At 44.4% G+C, this 17,001-nt stretch overlaps 1 protein-coding gene across 2 annotated transcripts in view; it reads right to left on the reverse strand.

Annotated features, from left to right (window-relative positions):
* Positions 1 to 17,001, reverse strand: part of TUBE1 (tubulin epsilon 1) — a 123,328-nt gene that overhangs the window by 38,640 nt on the left and 67,687 nt on the right. For both annotated transcript variants that reach the window (XM_086926827.1, XM_086926828.1), the window contains 4 exons: positions 10,202 to 10,374; positions 9,509 to 9,649; positions 2,049 to 2,189; positions 1,295 to 1,469 (listed from right to left, as the gene is read on the reverse strand). In XM_086926827.1, coding sequence (XP_086782953.1) covers positions 1,295 to 1,469; positions 2,049 to 2,189; positions 9,509 to 9,649; positions 10,202 to 10,374 — 630 coding nt within the window. The remainder of the gene's footprint in view (positions 1 to 1,294; positions 1,470 to 2,048; positions 2,190 to 9,508; positions 9,650 to 10,201; positions 10,375 to 17,001) is intronic.

The raw sequence follows: 17,001 nt of genomic DNA on the forward strand, positions 1-17,001 counted from the left end.
TTTATTCGAATTCTAAGGTAGGAATTGTTTTTCTTTTAATAGAGTATTTTTTGTTTCAACTGTTGTGGTCCTGGGCCCGGACATTCCCTATACCATGTTTCCTTCTCCTGTCTGTGTTTTCAGTTTGCTTTTACTTTATGCCATGCAGTGCAGAGGCCCCTGTGTTCTGTATATTTGTAAGCAGTTGTAGACAGTGCTTAATTTTGTTTTACTGGTTCCGCCCACGTGGGAATAGGACATGGGAATCGGTCCTTTTAACAACAATGATGTGGGGGCCGTCTCTCTCCTCAGGTGCTGTGTTTCACATATAAAACCGCCTCTTGATGAATTCCTTGTGTCTCCAGTTTTCTGGCAACAATTGATATCATGAAGAGATCACTCTGGTGAATAATGTTCCTGCTGGATCAATATCAGTGTTTTGTCTAGTGGCAGTTTTCACCCAACATGAAGTAGCACAGAGGGTTAATATGCCTGCTGCAAAGAACGTGCGCATGCAGATCACTAAAGTACTTATGTGGGTAGCTCAGTGGGATACTCCTTTTGTCACAGAGATCCTTTTGTAAGTTACAGTTCATAAATTACAATCGTAAAATTCAATCCTAATAAAACACAATTACTTATGAACTGCAATAAATGGGCCTGTATTCAAACTGCATTGTATTGGTTCGAACATTATGTTTCCTCTCAGACTTTCATTATCCTAATCTTGATAAAAGATTTAGTCGGGTTAGGAAAACATTGTTTTTAGTAAAACCAACCACTGTTGTATTTTTTTTAATTCAATGTTTGTGCTTCTCGGAAACCACTCTTAAAATATATGGCCTACTAGGAGGCATGACGTGATTCTACAATTTGTAATCGTCACCTGTATTATGTAGGATTTCCTATAGACTGATTTACACACTTATTATTCATTGTGTGATGTAAAGTGCTCTGACACCCTACACTAGTAAGATAAGCGCTGTAAAATAAATGAATCACATGAAAGAGAGAGAAATGTGCCCTTCCATATCAGGTGATTTGCAGCAGTTTTAGGATCTTTGAGTTTCTCATTGCTCATATGAGTGTAACTTCTGGTATTTATCTGTTTTTATGTACTTCATTGCTTGATTTTACTCCTGAGAAAGCTTCACTCCTAAGTGTCACACATTGGTCATTGAATGTCACTCATAAGTACACTGAAACTTTGGAAATGTCACACAAACAATCTGAAACCTTGGCAGCTATGAGTTGGATCCTGAGTTTATTAAAAAAATATAGACTTTTTTCTTGACCATTTTTAACTCCCACGTACCTTTTTCTTATAAAGTTTAGCAAATCGGTCTCTGAGCTCCACAAAGGTAGGCTTTACACAGGTGTTGTTTGCCAGTGCAAGGAGTGAGTGAGAATGACCAACAGGAGGCACGGAACACAAGCCTGTTTTCCACCCCTCCTGATTCCAGGAGACGAACTGAAGTGAAGGCTTTAGCCTGAAGAATAGAAATGTTTTAACAAACTGTTATTGTACTGTTCTCTCGAAAGACTGAATGAAAGACATGTTAGAATCCACTATTTACTGAAAATACAACCAAGCACCTTGAAAGACACTCATTTAAACTTATGCAAAGACAATTCAGACTAAGGGACAAACTGGGGCACAATGGGAAAATTCAGAGCATAAGTGAAGACATTACTGAGTTAATGAAACCAGGGAAACGTGTTTCTAATCTCGTCATGTTAAAAATATTCAGAAGACTCAGGTACTCAAATGTTGTGCACAAGTAGCATGTATATGTGGCACACATTTTAGAATCTAAAGAAAAAGGAAAATCAAACCAAGCAATGTAATTTTGGCTCCAAATTTTACTCTTACCTTTATGAAGAACTAAATTAAATACAAGTTTAAAAGGATTATTTTGCTAATAACCTGCCTCTGCGTTAGGTACTGTATTTCTAAGGTTTTCACACTTTTCTCAGTTTTCCTCTCTAATGCAGAAACATTCGAAACTTTGAAAACATGTAAAACACTGTACTGAACGAGTAAAAATTTAAGAACGTTAATATCCAACCTCTCAATGTTTCTTCGAAGGTCTGAAATCTGTACATTTCCTCGAACCATAAGCGCACAGGCAAGATACAGATTGTGCTTGGGGTCAGCCCGAATAAGCTGATGATCTTTGCTAAAAGCGTCAGAAAACATCTGGTCCAACCTAAATAAAATAGGCAATACAGAGTTGTTTCAACGCGCTTTCCAAAATGTAAACAAATGAAAAAAAATTGCCACTCATAACAGATTAAATGAAATGGCTCAGTATTCAAGAAGATGAAAAAAGGTTTCAACATCTCACAAAGAATATGGTAAAGATTGAACAAGAAGTAATTCATGCTAAAATGTTCACACACTTCAATTAAGTGCTGTACTCTGCAATTTTTATCCACACAAGGGCAATCCACTGAAATATTCTCGAGTGATATACGAAAGTTACTGTCACATAAACTACCCACGAGAAAATAAATAAAATACAAAGCCACATACATGGGAAGGAGCGATTTCTTTATGTAACTGAAGCAATGTGTGGTAGGGCACTGTCATTAACAGACAGCATATCTTCCATTGAAAAGGCCACTACTCTGCATAGACATACCGTTTTAGTGATAAAACTATATAGCACTCAGATGATAATGTGTTGAGATCAGGTTTCTGTGAATATTTATCATTTGTATTCCATAAAGTAAAGTGTCTTGATTTGTTTTGATCCTATTAATATCTGTTTCCAGCACACTTCAAAATTACAAAAAATGTGATTCATATTTGCTAACCTAATGATGAATACATAATGTTCATTTAAAGGCTTTTACAAAGAAACAAAAATAAATGGCCTCCATCGTTACCTTTCACGTTCCCTGTACTGTAGCAAGATAGTCACACATTTCTCTTTAAAAACTGCTGTCACTTTACAGTCAGAAAAAGAAAAGTAAATACCAGTCCTATGTTACAAGATTAAGCAGCAATTTGTCAAAAGACAATAACTGATATTTGACCTCTGTCTTAGAAAAATGGTAGATGTGACAAGATAAATACCAAACATCACTCGTGGGTCGCCACCCACAGTCTGGGAAACACTGTTTTAGAGCGCAATTGTACTACAGGACAGGAGGCTCAATTATGAAGGCTCTCTTCATGCTGTTTGTTTTACATAACACATTCAAAATACACTACAATTCCCACAATTCTGCTTCCTGCTACAGCAAATAACATTTTCACTACTGTTGGGGGTCCAATGGGTGAAATCAAAACAGCATCATTCGAATTATCTAACCCACTGGTCTCCTGCAAGTCCCTATATAAATTATCATCATCGTATAACCTAATCATCCCCATCACCACCCGTTATTATCAGGTGATGGCAAACTCTGGTCAAAATCCAAGCTAAACAGATGATGGAGATTCTGAGGTTAGTTTCATAGTAGTGGAAGTGTGCTAGCTCAGCCAGACTGTACAAGGACCGGGTGCACTAGAGCGGAGTTGCCATATGACCACAGTAGGTGTAAGACATTGGACCGGCGCAGGGTATGGATCCAGAGTGAAAGTAGCCACTGGAGCCGGTGCAGAAGCAGGTTCCAAGGGGTTAGAGAGCATACAGAGAGAATGTGCTGTCGATAACAAGACTGGGAGCAAAGGGGGACAATTGGAGCCCAAATGAGGCGGAGGAGTCACAAAAATAAGCAGCCTGCGCATCTTAAAGGTTTCAACCTGTAGATGGTCTAGGGAACTCGAGGTACTTTGAGATCAACTCCAGAATCGTCACCTCATTTGGCGATTAGGAGACCGCCTCAAAACTTGTCTCCGGGAGGAGAGTGGCAGGATGTGGATCAAGTACTGCTTTGACTTATTATGCTTCTTCTTCAACATAAGGCTTGTCAGATGACTTCGACCACAAAAAATGCAGGAATGTCCTTAAGAGTGGGCACAGGTCCATACCCTCGACTTGGATTGGGAGGGACTTGCACGAGGTCTGTTCCTTCTCTCAATGTTTCATGACACAAAGGTTTTCTTCATGGCCCCAGATCACCTTCGGGTGCAAGAGGAAACATTTTTAACACAACTTCGAGTCACGGCGAACTCAAACGCCAAAGACATAACTCATATGGGTACATCACTGACATCTGTTCCTGGCAGTTTTAGCACGGTTGGAACCCTGTAGCATTTGGCGCGTACCTCGTTCTCTTACACACTAGAAAAATAATTTGTAAAAGAATATGTCTACCAACGAAAGAAAGGAACTGACAGCCAAGCACAAGGGTGATGTGAATATGCAGCTCCGCTTCATCTCTTCTGGGGCAGAACGAGGCTACCATGGAGCCACATGACGCCACCTAGCAGCGGGCCGGTGCACTGCCAAAAAAACTTCCAGATCCGGTCTGGCACCTGGGGAATATTCTATAGGTAAGTAATCAGTGGGAAGAAGTATCACCCAGATATATAGTATTTATCAATTGTCCAAAAACATTACATGCCTAGAGCCATCAACCGAGCAATGGCTTGTGTTAATTTTTCATTGATACTCTACAATGCATCAATTCATAAGGCAAAACTAATGAATACAAAAATAGTCAAGAAGGAAAAGGAAAGGTATGCATCAGTGAAAGAGACCTATAAGTGACTTAAAGAAAGGTTTTTTTTTACTCCACACAGAATATAGGGTTACCCATTTCTGGTGATTCTGAAGGCATTTTCTAAAAGGCGTTTTTGTGCACACTGGCATATTTGAAAGTGGTTAAAGTCAAATGTTCTACAATCCTGCATTCCCTCACTTCTCCTGATAAAGCGCACATGTGAGTGGGATTATTTCACAGGACAGGAAAAGAACAATGCACACACAAATGCAACATCATAATTTTTTTATGCCAAATTTATTGATTTTTGGGCCTAACGGCCTGTCCATTGAAATGAACAAGCCCACGGCCTCTAAAATAGCCCCCTATTTGCTGGGAATGTTTAAGGAAAGCTGCCATTCGGGCTCTCTACGCAGAGATCGAGCATTGGCCAATATAGTGGTCAAACTCAAGGAGGGCAAAACACCAGTGGATTGTACCTCATACAGGCCAATCTCGTTGTTAAAAGCCGAAGTCAAAATGCTTGCAAAGGAACTGGCGTCCTGGCAGATTCAGGTGATTAAGATGTTAATTCATCTGGATCAATCTGGCTTTATACAAGAGCAGAACACCACTATCAACCTGCGGCGACTGCTTGGTGTCTTGGGTTAATCTGCAGAATGTCATGAGGATATCCTTGTGCTCGCGCTCAATGCTAAAATGGCATTTGATACGGTTGAATGGCCATTCCTGATTGTGGTGCTGGCCAGGATGGACTTCGGCCCGCGCTTCTACACCGATCCCCTATCCCCGGTGACGGTCTATGGATGTACGTCTTGTGTATTCCGGCTCCGGTGTGACACCAGACAAAGCGCCCGCTTCCCCCCTTAATTTTTGCCCTTCTTTTAGAGCCAATGGCGGTCTGGATCAAGCAAGACCTCTTGGTTCGAGGGTTGCAATGGACCAAGGACTGGATAGATAAAATGGAAAGATAAAATACCACTGCCCGCAGATGACATTCTGCTCTTAGTCTCAGACCAAAGCTTACGCTCAAAAGAATTATGCAAATACTTACCCCATTTCGCCGATACTCTAGTTATATCATCAACTGGAGCAAGTCCAAAATCTAAATCCTTCATGGGCACATGCTGCAACTGCTCCATGATTGTAAGGCTCGTGTTGTCACGGGATGTGTTTTGCTACCTCGGGATATACGTCACCACTGACCCTGACATATTCTACAACAATGACCTATTGCCACCGCTCAATGTCCAGTATTGGGGGGCCCTACATCTGTTGTTACTCAGTAGAGCTGCGTTCCTTAAGATGATGGCGCTGGCCTGTTTTCTTTACAGTCTACACAACACGCCCTACCCAGTCCCTATGACGTACTTCAGGACAATAGAGACTGAAACATGTTCTCTACTCTGGGATGGTGGCCCTGCACATATTGCCATTAAACAGCAGACGAGAGGCTGGTACGATGGTGGGATTTCCCTGCTCGATTACAAAAATAATATTGGGTAGTGCAACTAACCACCATTAACCACTGGATTCACCTCCCTGCAGAGGAACCCGCATGTCACAGCGCAACTGGGCTGTTTGGAGACACAGCCGGGTTTCGATAAATGGAACCTTATTGGTCTCTCCAGGGTAAGGGACCTCTGGGCACGAGAAGGGGGATCCCTTTTGCTGAACTGCAAAGTGAGTACCACATAGCACCCACTGAAACATAATGCTATTTGCAAATATGGCCTGAACTACAGAAAGCTCTGCCTAAGGGAGAGGACCTCCCAGAGTCTTGGCCACTAGAGGACAGATTGTTAAATGCCCAGATGCCCTGCAAAGCAATCTCCCTTACATGTCAAACATTTATCAACAGCTCACTTGATACCCTACACAGTCATGGGCACAATGGGAATATGATCTCGAGGATGATGAGTTGCCTGAGACCTTGGCATCCCCAAGAGAAGTGACTATCAGGTCAAGGTTCCGCCTAGTGCAGTCAAGGATTCTACATACATCCTAATATGCATACACTTCTGTGGTAAAAATGGGCAAAGCGGCGACCATACTGTGTTACAAGCAATGCAGCCAAATACGAATATTCTTTCACATTATATGGAGATTCCCAGCCATTCGCATTATTTGGAGCCTGTGGTTACTTGTCTAAATAGCGTCTCTGGGAGCCTCTTGAATGTCTGGGATGCAACTGATCACACCCACATGCAATTAATTTGGATGACCCAGTGACTTATGGTGGCCAAGTGCAATATTGCACGTTTATGGAGGGTGGACCAGGCACCACAATTGAGAGATTGGAAGCGTGACATGGATTGGTGGATGCTAGTGGATAAAGTTGTATGTGAGGGCTGTGGAATGACTATCAAGAACGTCCTTGTGCCTTCACTGCAAGTCCTGATCCTCATATCGTATTTGTTAATCACTCCGATTCAAACATCGCTTTTGGAAATGTGGAAGGGGGAGGGAATACGGAGGCTGTCCTTGGCAGAGGGGAAACTGATTTTGCTTGACTGTGTCACTGTGCTGCAGTGTATTATGTGTATTGTGATTACAATTTTACTTGTTCTATCTGCAATAAAAAGATTTTTTTTTAATTACATTGATTTTTGGGATTGGGTAGTTGTGGTATTAGGGCCTGGGTTTGGCCAGAAGTGAATGTAAGCTACCAAACCCAGATGTGTTTGAAAGCTAGACACAAGCAAGAGACCATGGCTTACAAGGATCTAGCCACTTTTTCTTACACAGAATATCATGCAAATGTCAACTTAGGGCTAATATCACTGATTTGTCTCACATTTCTGGGAGGAAGCGTTCTGAATCTATGACGATTGGCAAATGTTCTATCACAATTGGTCCCACAATTCTTCAGATAAAAAAAACAATACCTCATTTGTCTGTTTGGGCCTATTGCCCCCGAAATGCCCACAAACACATTGATGAAACCTACAAAATTCTGCTTTGAACTTAAATCAACTGTTGGGATGAGGGTAGCTGCAGTACTCGGGCCAGAGGACAAAGAGCACTGAGGGATGCCTGCTGATTGCAGACATTTCTGAAAACTAGATACCAAAGGAGTCCGTGGTGGAGTGTCTTATTAAGATCCTATTACATTTTCTTACACAGAATACTTTGTAAATGTCATAATTATACGTAAAACATCCAAATTCTTCTTAGTGTTCATTGGGCGGGTGGGGGGGGGGGGTGAAAGGTGGCTGCAGTATTTTGGTTTGTGAACAGCCAAGTAAAATACTTTTCTTTCCTGGTTCTAACACGGTTTTCTTCATCCACTGTCTATCCTATCCCTGCCAGTTTCACTCCTCTCACCATCTGCTTATAACCTTGGTGTTATCGTTGACTCTTCTCATACATTCTCAGCTCACATGTTTTTGTACATTTTCTTTCCACATTCCTCAGTAGCAAAATGACTTGACTCTGTCAGCCAAGGATGTCAAGTACCCTGAACGCCTTTCATTCTATGTTGAAAGAGTGTTTAGTTTCCTCGTCTTTCCATTCTTTCTTGAGTCATGTTCTCTATGCTTTTGGACCTTAAAATTGTTATTTTATGCTTTTGTACCGTTTTGTTGGCCTACATTGAACATGTTAGTTAATGTGTCTTGTAAAGAAAACTAACTGAATTCACTTTTAGTAGATGTATTGAAAATGACAAAATGATGTATCCTAGAAACTGATGAATTAAAGTGCTTACTGTTGACACACTTTTAAAACCTGGAGAAGGTTGCTATGTATACTTTAATTTCACGGAAGTGAGAAAGTAAACCTATATTTTTATATGTTGGCGTGCAACGCTCTAGCTCTGACTGTGAGTCTCTGGTTGAACCTGTCACGTGGTGTGCACGTGTTTGTATGCGCGCTGGGCGGAATACTTCCTGTTTTTGGTTGCTATGGACGCTTAAAAATGCGCTGTGTATTTTACGCGCTGCTCTACACCCATGTGTTGTCAAGTCACGTGTGAGAGAAATGGAGTAAGATGACTTGGTTTGAAAAACAGACTAAGTTAAAGGGACTATACGGTCGTGGTGGTCAACTGTAATCAATGAAGTTGTGTAATGGATAAAAGAAACGTATACGTTTCATTTAATGAAATCGAACGGAAACTTGATACACGGTAAGAGAAAGATAGAATACCGCATTTGTGAATGAAATTCACGTGGTTTTTCAGCAGCCGCGTAGATTTACTTCGCTACAACCAGTTTCATTTATTTTTGCAGCTCTACCATTATCGCTGAACGAAAAAGGGTTCAGGTTAGTGTCACATAGAACCACATAAACCCGTATTCCTCACAAAAACATGACAAAACAGAGGGCTATAAGGTGACACGATGCATAATCGCATGCATTATGAGTTATAGAACTTGATCAATGAAATGATTGACATTGTTATAAAATTTGCTTTGATTGTATTAAGTGAAAAGACGTATATTTCTTTCAGATTAATTGTCCCCTGAGGAAGAGCTGTGTAGCTCGAAATGCATCGGGCAGTATATATAAAAAGTGATGATGTATCATACTGACAAACCTGGAATAACAGAAACATTTTGAAAAACAACAATTTCATGAGAATAATGAAATCAACAAACTAAAAGTTTATTTAACTACTACAACTGAGTAAATACATTTTTTCACCACGAGTATGAAAGATACAAGAGTGCTGATGTGAATGTGAATCTTGATGTTCAAGAAACACGTGTTGGTATCCATATTTAACCCTGTGGCTCAGAAAGGGAATTCACATCAAGCACCAACCACACTTCTAAACTTTATCAACCTCATAAATTACAACAACAAAGACATTCGAGTGCGGAGTCAGCTTTCCAATTGGCCTTGACACTGTGGGATGTCACATTTCAATACGGCATTGCCTCTACGTATAAGGAAGAGAATGTCTTACCTTCGAGTTGGTATATTTACATCTGACAGTGTATAAAGAGGAGTCAGGCTTGACGTGAGGTAATGAAGGTGGGGAAAGGGAACCAAGTTCAAGCTGATTTCATTGAGATCCATATTAAGAGATCCTTCAAATCTTGCAGAGCTAAAAGATTGGAAGATCACACATTGATGAGTTTTCATGACAAGCCATACTCCAAATTCAACTTATAACTTACAAAAAATGCTACTGTAATAACCTAGTGATCTGCCAAAAGGGGCGAGATCTATTAGCGGGTAACTACATCACACTACATAATCCCCACAACTTCTTAGAAACAATGAAACTGAGAAGAATCAATTTTCATTAGGAATGCTTTCAATGAGAAGTGGTGTAACTGAAAACAATAGGCAGTAAGAAATGCACTTTCTAAATACATACTAGGGTCAAAAAGACCATTCAGACAACTGTGTCTTGAAGAAACATCAAGTTTTAAAGAAAACTGTGAAAACTGAGAACACTTAACAAAAGCAAATACAAAAATACTTCCAAAGAAACTGCTCAAATATGGAGTGAGCTAGGCTAAAGGAAAATGATCCAGTATTAGCTTGTTGTGACATTAAAGCAGAAAAAAACATCTGGGTCTGTCAACGTGTTCCACTATGTCATTTTGTAGTATTGTATACGTTGTGCATATAAAAATAAACACCCGCTTACCTAGTGAGGTTTAGCAACAAGTTGGCCACAATATTGTTCATAGCATCAAATGGTTTCTCTGTCTCCTTAATGGCTCCTTTACTAGAGGTGACAGGGCTGTCCTGCTTAACGGTTGAGCCTAGCTTTCCAGATCTGGCCATCTGATCAATTTTGTTAACAATATCATTTAAGGACTGTGAAAGGAGAAAAGTATGTATTTAAAAAAAAAATATCGATAGAGTATCACTTGAAACAATGACAACAGATCATTTCAGTGTATGACTGCTCGTTAGGGAAGCATGTAGCTACTTATTTGGAGGATTCTTTCTAAAAACTCAAACAATTTCTGTCCACACAGCTGTGCACTGTCTCTCCGATGATAATTGACTCAGGTTACAAAATAAATAAAGTAAAATCTGTATATTTTTTACGATCAATACGCCTGGCTTTCAAGTGTTAATACAATAATTACGAAAGTGATTTATATGGGTTAGGTATTGAATTTGTGACCTCTACAGTGAGGCCCTGTAAAAAGAAAACGAATTTTGTTGCATGCACTGCATCACCAAATGCGATGCAGTGCGCGCAACGAAATTCGTTTTATTTATTTATATGTTTACTGACCTGTTAAGGTCCGTAATCCATACATTACTACCCCCCACCCTGCCCCTCCCCATGTCACTGCCCCGGCAGGTACTCCCACTACCGGCCACGGCTGGTCTAGCTGCAGCATTCTGTATGGTCTGGAGTCTTATGAGGAGCTGGGTGTAGATGCCAGCATACAGGGCGCTGCCGTAGTTAAAGAGGCTGGTGACACGGGCCTGAGTGACAGTCTTTCTGGTGTTGGTTGGGATCCATCTGAAGATTCTGCAGAGCATGCGAAGTGTGTGGAAGCAGGAGGAGGTGACTGCGTTGATTTGTCATTTCATGGTCAGTTGACAGACGAGGATGATGCAGAGGTTGCCTGCATGGTCGATTGGTGTTGGTGTAGGTCTGAGTTCCGCAGGCCACCAGCTGTGGCCCAGGCAGAGGTGGTCTTCCTGAAGATCAGTACTTCAGTACTGCCGGAGTTGAGTTGGAGGCAGTTGTCTCTTATCCATTTGGCTAAGCCATTGGAGTGGTACTCCATGAGAGAGAGGATAAGTTGCGTGTCGTCTGCATAGCAGATATGTTGAGTCCATGGGATCTGACGACGTCTGCGAGGGGGGACAGGTAGATGTTGAACAGGGTGGGGCTGAGTGATGATCCTTGTAGTATGCCGCATTTGATGTCTTTGGATATGGAGGCAGTCGGATGCTCTGGGTGCGTCCTAAAGGAAGAAAGATTGAGAGTGTTCGGCTGTATGCCTATTTTGTAGAGTGTTGATGAGGGTGTTGTGGCAGACAGTGCCAAACCTCGCTTAGCGGTTGAGGAGGATAAGGGCCAGAGTTACTCCATGGTTGAGGAGTGTTCTGTCGTCTGTGGCGGCAATTAGCACAGTCTCAGTGTTGCCGGTTGATGGCTTTCTAGAGTACTTTGGCTGGGTGGGGGAGCAGGGAGATCAGACGATAATTTTTGAGATCGCTAGGGTCGTCAGAGGATTTCTTTAGGATGGGTCTGACGTGTGCGTATTTTCATTTTTCTGGGAAGGTTGCTGTCGAGGTGGAGGATGCTGATGAGTTGCATGCTAATTGTGTTTGGTGAGTGGTTGTAGAGGTGGCTGAGGCAGGGGTCAATGGGCGACCCGGAGTGGATGGAAGATATGATGGCTAAGGATATCTGGGTGGTGAGTGGAGACCAGGTGTTAATTGTTTCGCTGATGTTCGCTGGTTGGTTGAGGCCGTTGGGGAGGAAGGTGGTGGGCTGGAGGGTGAAATTGCTGTAGATGTTGGTGATCTTGCTGTGGAAGTAGCCTGAGAGGGGGTCACAGAGTTCTTGGGAGGGGTGGATAGTGTTCTCTATGGCTGTCAGGTTGGAGAATTCTTTGACTATTTTAAAGAGTTCCTTTGTGTGGTGAGCTGCTCTGTCGGCGGCGTTCCTGCTGATTCGCCGTCGTTTCTCTGGTTGGTGGCGGTTGCACTTGGTGGTTCTGGGGTGTACCAGCTGGCATGTTTGGAGGTATTGCTGGATTTTGTAGGTTTCAGTGGGGCGACTCTGTCAGTGCAGTCGGTGATCCAGGCGGTGAAGTTCTAAACGGCCTGATCGAGTTCTGTTGAGGCCTCTGGTTGGGAGGTGGTGAGGGCCTGCGACCACTGCTTTTCGGTGACCTTGCTCTAGCTGCGGTGAGAAGAGATCTGACGCCTGGTGATGGTGTGCAGGGCATCTCTGATGGTGAACTGCACGATGGTGTGGTCAGTCCAGGTGTTTTCTGTGGTGTGGGTGAATTTTATTCTGTCGCTGGAGATGAAAATGGGGTTGAGTGTGCGTCCGGCTTTGTGCGTGGATTCGGTGATCAGTTGGGTGAGGCCGATGTTGCTGAGGTTCTCCAGGAGGGCGATGGAGTTTGCGTCATTGGTGTTATCCATGTGGAAGCTGAGGTCGCTGGGTAGGACGTAGTGGTGATAGTAGATTGCTAGGGGGCAATGAGGTTGGGAATGGCCTCGCAGAATGTTGCTCGGGGTCCTGAGGGTCTGTAGGCGAGGGTGGCTCTTATTGTGGTCTTCGCATCAGTTTGTACTAGGAAGTTGAGGTGTTCCATGAGAGGTGTGGGGTCATCTTTGGTGATGGTGCAACTGTAGTTTTTTTTAAAGACGCTTTGTTTGTTGGCATGGTCTTGGAGTATCATCTTGTAATATTCGGGAGTGGCGGTGGCAATGTCTGGGTTCAAGGAAGTATTGAGCCACGTTTCGGTAATGAAGGCAACGTCTCTGGTGATAGTGCCCCAGATTTCCGTGGCATGTTTGCAGAGTGAGCGGGCGATGAGCAGGATACAAAGGAGTGGTTGCGGGGTGTTCTTGGTCTTGTGGGCAGGTGTGGTATGGGATCTTTCGTAGGAAGTGTCGCAGACGAAATGGTAGTGTCGGCAGGTGTAGGGTCCTTTGGTGGATCGAAGGGAGGAGACACACTTTTTGTTTTGGCATCCGGGGCATAGGAGATCCTTGGTGGTGTACCGTCTGGTGGCAGGGGTGCCAGGGGTCCTGGTACTGGACGTTGTCCAACCGACAGTGCGTTGGTGGCGCGTCCGCTGCGTGGCTGTGCAGTGGCCTCCATTTCTGGTCCTAGTAGCTAGTCCTAGTTGTCCTGGGCACCAGGCAAGGACCTGGAACAGGCAGCATGGGGGAAAGGGACATCAGGCGGGACAGGGTAGGGGAGAGGCCGCACAGGGACAGCAGGCAGCACGAGGACAAAGACAGCAGGGGGCGCAAAGATAGGAACCGCATGAAGTGGCAGCGCAGGGACAGCAGGAAGCACAGTGATAGCAGAGGGCGCAGGGAACAGCAACATAGGGATAGCAGGCAGCGCAGGTACAGCAGGCAGCGCAGGTACAGCAGGTAGCACAGGGACAGCAAGCAGCGCTGGGACAAGGACAGCAACGGACAGGGACAGCAGGCAGCGCAGGGACAGCAGGCAGAGCAGGGACAGCAGCAGGCAGAGCAGAGACAGCAGCAGGCAGAGCAGAGACAGCAGCAGGCAGAGCAGGGACAGCAGCAGGCAGCACAAGGACATCAGGCAGGATAGGGACAGTAGGCAGCGCAGAGACAGCAGGCACTGGATAGGAACCACAGGGAGCTGCAGCTCGGGCACAACTGTCAGCTCAGGGACAGCAGGCAGCACAGGGATAGCAGGGGGTGCAGGAAACAGCACCACAGGGCTAGCAGGCAGCGCAGAGACAGGAAGCAGCACAGGGACAGCAAGCAGCGGTGAGACAGAAAGCAGCGCAGAGACAGCAAGCAGGTTGGGCAGGGACAGCAGCAGGCAGGGCAGGGACAGCAGCAGGCAGTGCAGGGACAACAGTAGGCAACGCTTGGACAGCAGGCAGTGCAGGGACAGCAGGCAAGAGTAAGGACAGCAGGCAGGGACAGAGACAGCAGGCAGCACAGGGACAGCAGCCAGCGCAGGGACAGCAGGCAATGCAGGGACGGAGGACAGGCACAGTTCCTTGGACGGGGGACAGGCACAGATCCTGGAGCTGGGGCCAGGCGAAAGAGAGATGGCCCAGGCTAGTCTCCTCCAGGCTCTGATAGCCACAGATGGGCCCGCCCGAATGCGTTCTGCAATGCGTGAGCTGTAGGGACCCTTTATACGGCACTGGGAGGCACGAAAAAGTGAAACCCAGCTGGCCCTGCCTACGGGCATACTGTGAAATGTAGTCCTCAGAGGTCCTATGGAGTAGAGGTGGGCGGAATTTGCATAGTCGCGCTACGCAAAGCTCAGCAAAAAGGTAAAAAAATCTCCGCGAACACGCAGAGTTCTGCAAACACGCGGAATTGCTTGTTCCGCCTGTTCGCAATCCTTTTTTCCTGTTCGCGAACGCTGTTTGCGTGCTGAGGGGAAATATATTGCGAACACGCATTTTGAAAGTGCAAACAAGCAAAAAATTCGGCGTATCGTGGAATTTTTGGCAATTCCGCATTCTCAGTGGAACACGAAATTACCCAAATTCCGCAAGCGGAACTGAATTTACCGCCCAGGCCTACAATGGAGGGAAGGGATCGAATCGCTTTAAAGCGCGGAAGCACGCAGGCAGAACAGGAGGGGAGACACCTCCTGAAGGAAAGGGCAAAGACAGCTTCTTTGGGTACGATGTCTGAAATTGCAAAGGGCATACTTTCCCAAACATAAAAGAACCCGGGTACAAAAATAACCTGAAATAGTGCTAAGCTAATCATAAAGGACACCGGAAGGGAGAGCACCATTACCAACCTGCCCATGGCGAACAATTCAATCAGATCATAAACCCTGTTTAATTCATGGCTAATGTGCACTATATTACATTTAACGTCACCAAAGAGCAAGTCACTGCTTTGAAATTAAATGAAATGTGGGGTTTTATAGAGCACATGTATGCTGTGGCGTCTTAGCGCTTGCTGCCATGAAATACAAAATAGGGGGATATCCAGCCGGTTATGTATAGGTAAACAGCCAGGTTTTAAGATGCTTCCTAAACTGAAGTAGGTTGTTGGGTTCTAAGATGCAAGGGCATGGAATTCCAGAGCTTTGGAGAGAAATATCGGAAGCTTCTACCGCCCCACTTCAGCGTCTTTATCCTTGGAACTATAAGCAAGGATGCCGAGGCGGAGCGGAGACATCTCTGTGGGGCATAGCGCTCAACATATTGGCTAATCTGTTCTGGTCCCTTTCCGTGTAATGTCTTACGTAAAATGCACATAGACTTGAATTGGATCCTAGCCAAAATATGGAGTCTGTGCAGCTGTTCTCGAATTGCTCGACTAATAGAACTGAATATAGGTAAGTTCAGTAGTAGTCGTGCGGCTGCATTCTGTAAAGTCTACTGTTTATGTGTTTTTGCTGGGGCAGGTCCTTTAGCCGTGCCACCTTTGCCACTGCCTCTAATATTAATGCTCCTGTAACCTTCCCATGAGTAACCCTGCGTTGACTGCTGCTTTTAAGTGGCCGAAGAGGTCAGGAGAGTTGGTTTTACGCCTCCTCTGTATGGAGGCCTGTGATAGAGTCTCAAAGGGAGAGTGTTTGGAGAACACCCATAGCCTTGACTGTATCATTGTCTTTCTTGATCTTTTTGAGCATCTGATCCACTTGTCCTCAAGAGATGTTCTCCTTCGAACTGCAGATTTAACAGATGGTTGTGAACCTCTGGTTTAAAGCCAGAGACTCAAAGCCAAGCGTGGCACCAAATGAGGATGCTGGAATTAATTCCTCTAACCACAGTATCAACCGCGTCAAGGATACAGTGGAGATCATGGTGCTAGATATGATCTTGCACTCTGAGACTAGTTCATGCCCCCACTGGATGTACTGGTTCAGGCAGTGCTTGAGAAGAATCAATCTGTTCCCCATTGGCTCTATTATATCGAGAGAACTATTCCATCAAATTTGCACTCCTCCAATCCATGGTGGGTTGCAAAGAGACACTGTTGCCTGCTGAGGCAATCTTTTAGCTCTCTTTATCAGGGATGGTGCTTCACCAGCTCCTTTTACACCACTGCTTTTGCGAACTGTTTAGACCACCAGGGAATATCTGACTCCGACTAACACCTGGGTTCAGGACTGAATTGCAGAAAGTTAACTGAGTATGGATTAGTCTTTGATTGTTACTAGACATCCCGGTATCTAAAGATGTTGGGAAAATCAACTCATTCCTAGTGATGCAATTTCCAGAGTGCAAGTCTCCGATCACCTCGGTCCCCGAGTGTCTTCGAACTGAATCTGAGCAGGCTGCACAGGTGTTGGTCGGGCCAAGGATACTTGAAGTGACAGTGAAGGTAGCACTTGGTGTCTTTTCCATTAGTGTCTTGTCATTGTAAAGAGGAGAAGATGAGGTAGAAGACCTCACGCAAGACAGAGCCCCGTGAAAGGGCGTCGTAAGAAACTGGGTGGTGAAACTCAATGGGCTGTGAGACCAGGAGAAAAATGAAACTATTATTATTTATTTATTGAATTTGTATTGCGCACAGCTATCCGCAATGGGTTTCCCGGCGCCAGGGACAGACTGAAGAAGAAAACAAGCAATTGCTGAGGGAAGAGTAAAACCGAACAGGAGAACTCAAAACAGAAAGGTCTTAAATTTTTTACGAAAAGCCAGAAGATTGGTTTCTGTTTTTAGCGCCAGCGGGAGAGCATTCCACATCTTAGGTCCTAGATATGCGAATGAACGGCCTCCCATTTTTGCCAGTCGGATTCTTGGAATCACGAGATTACCATTG

The sequence above is a fragment of the Lissotriton vulgaris genome, chromosome 6, assembly GCF_964263255.1.
Source record: "Lissotriton vulgaris chromosome 6, aLisVul1.2, whole genome shotgun sequence".
Taxonomy (NCBI): Eukaryota; Metazoa; Chordata; class Amphibia; order Caudata; family Salamandridae; genus Lissotriton; species Lissotriton vulgaris.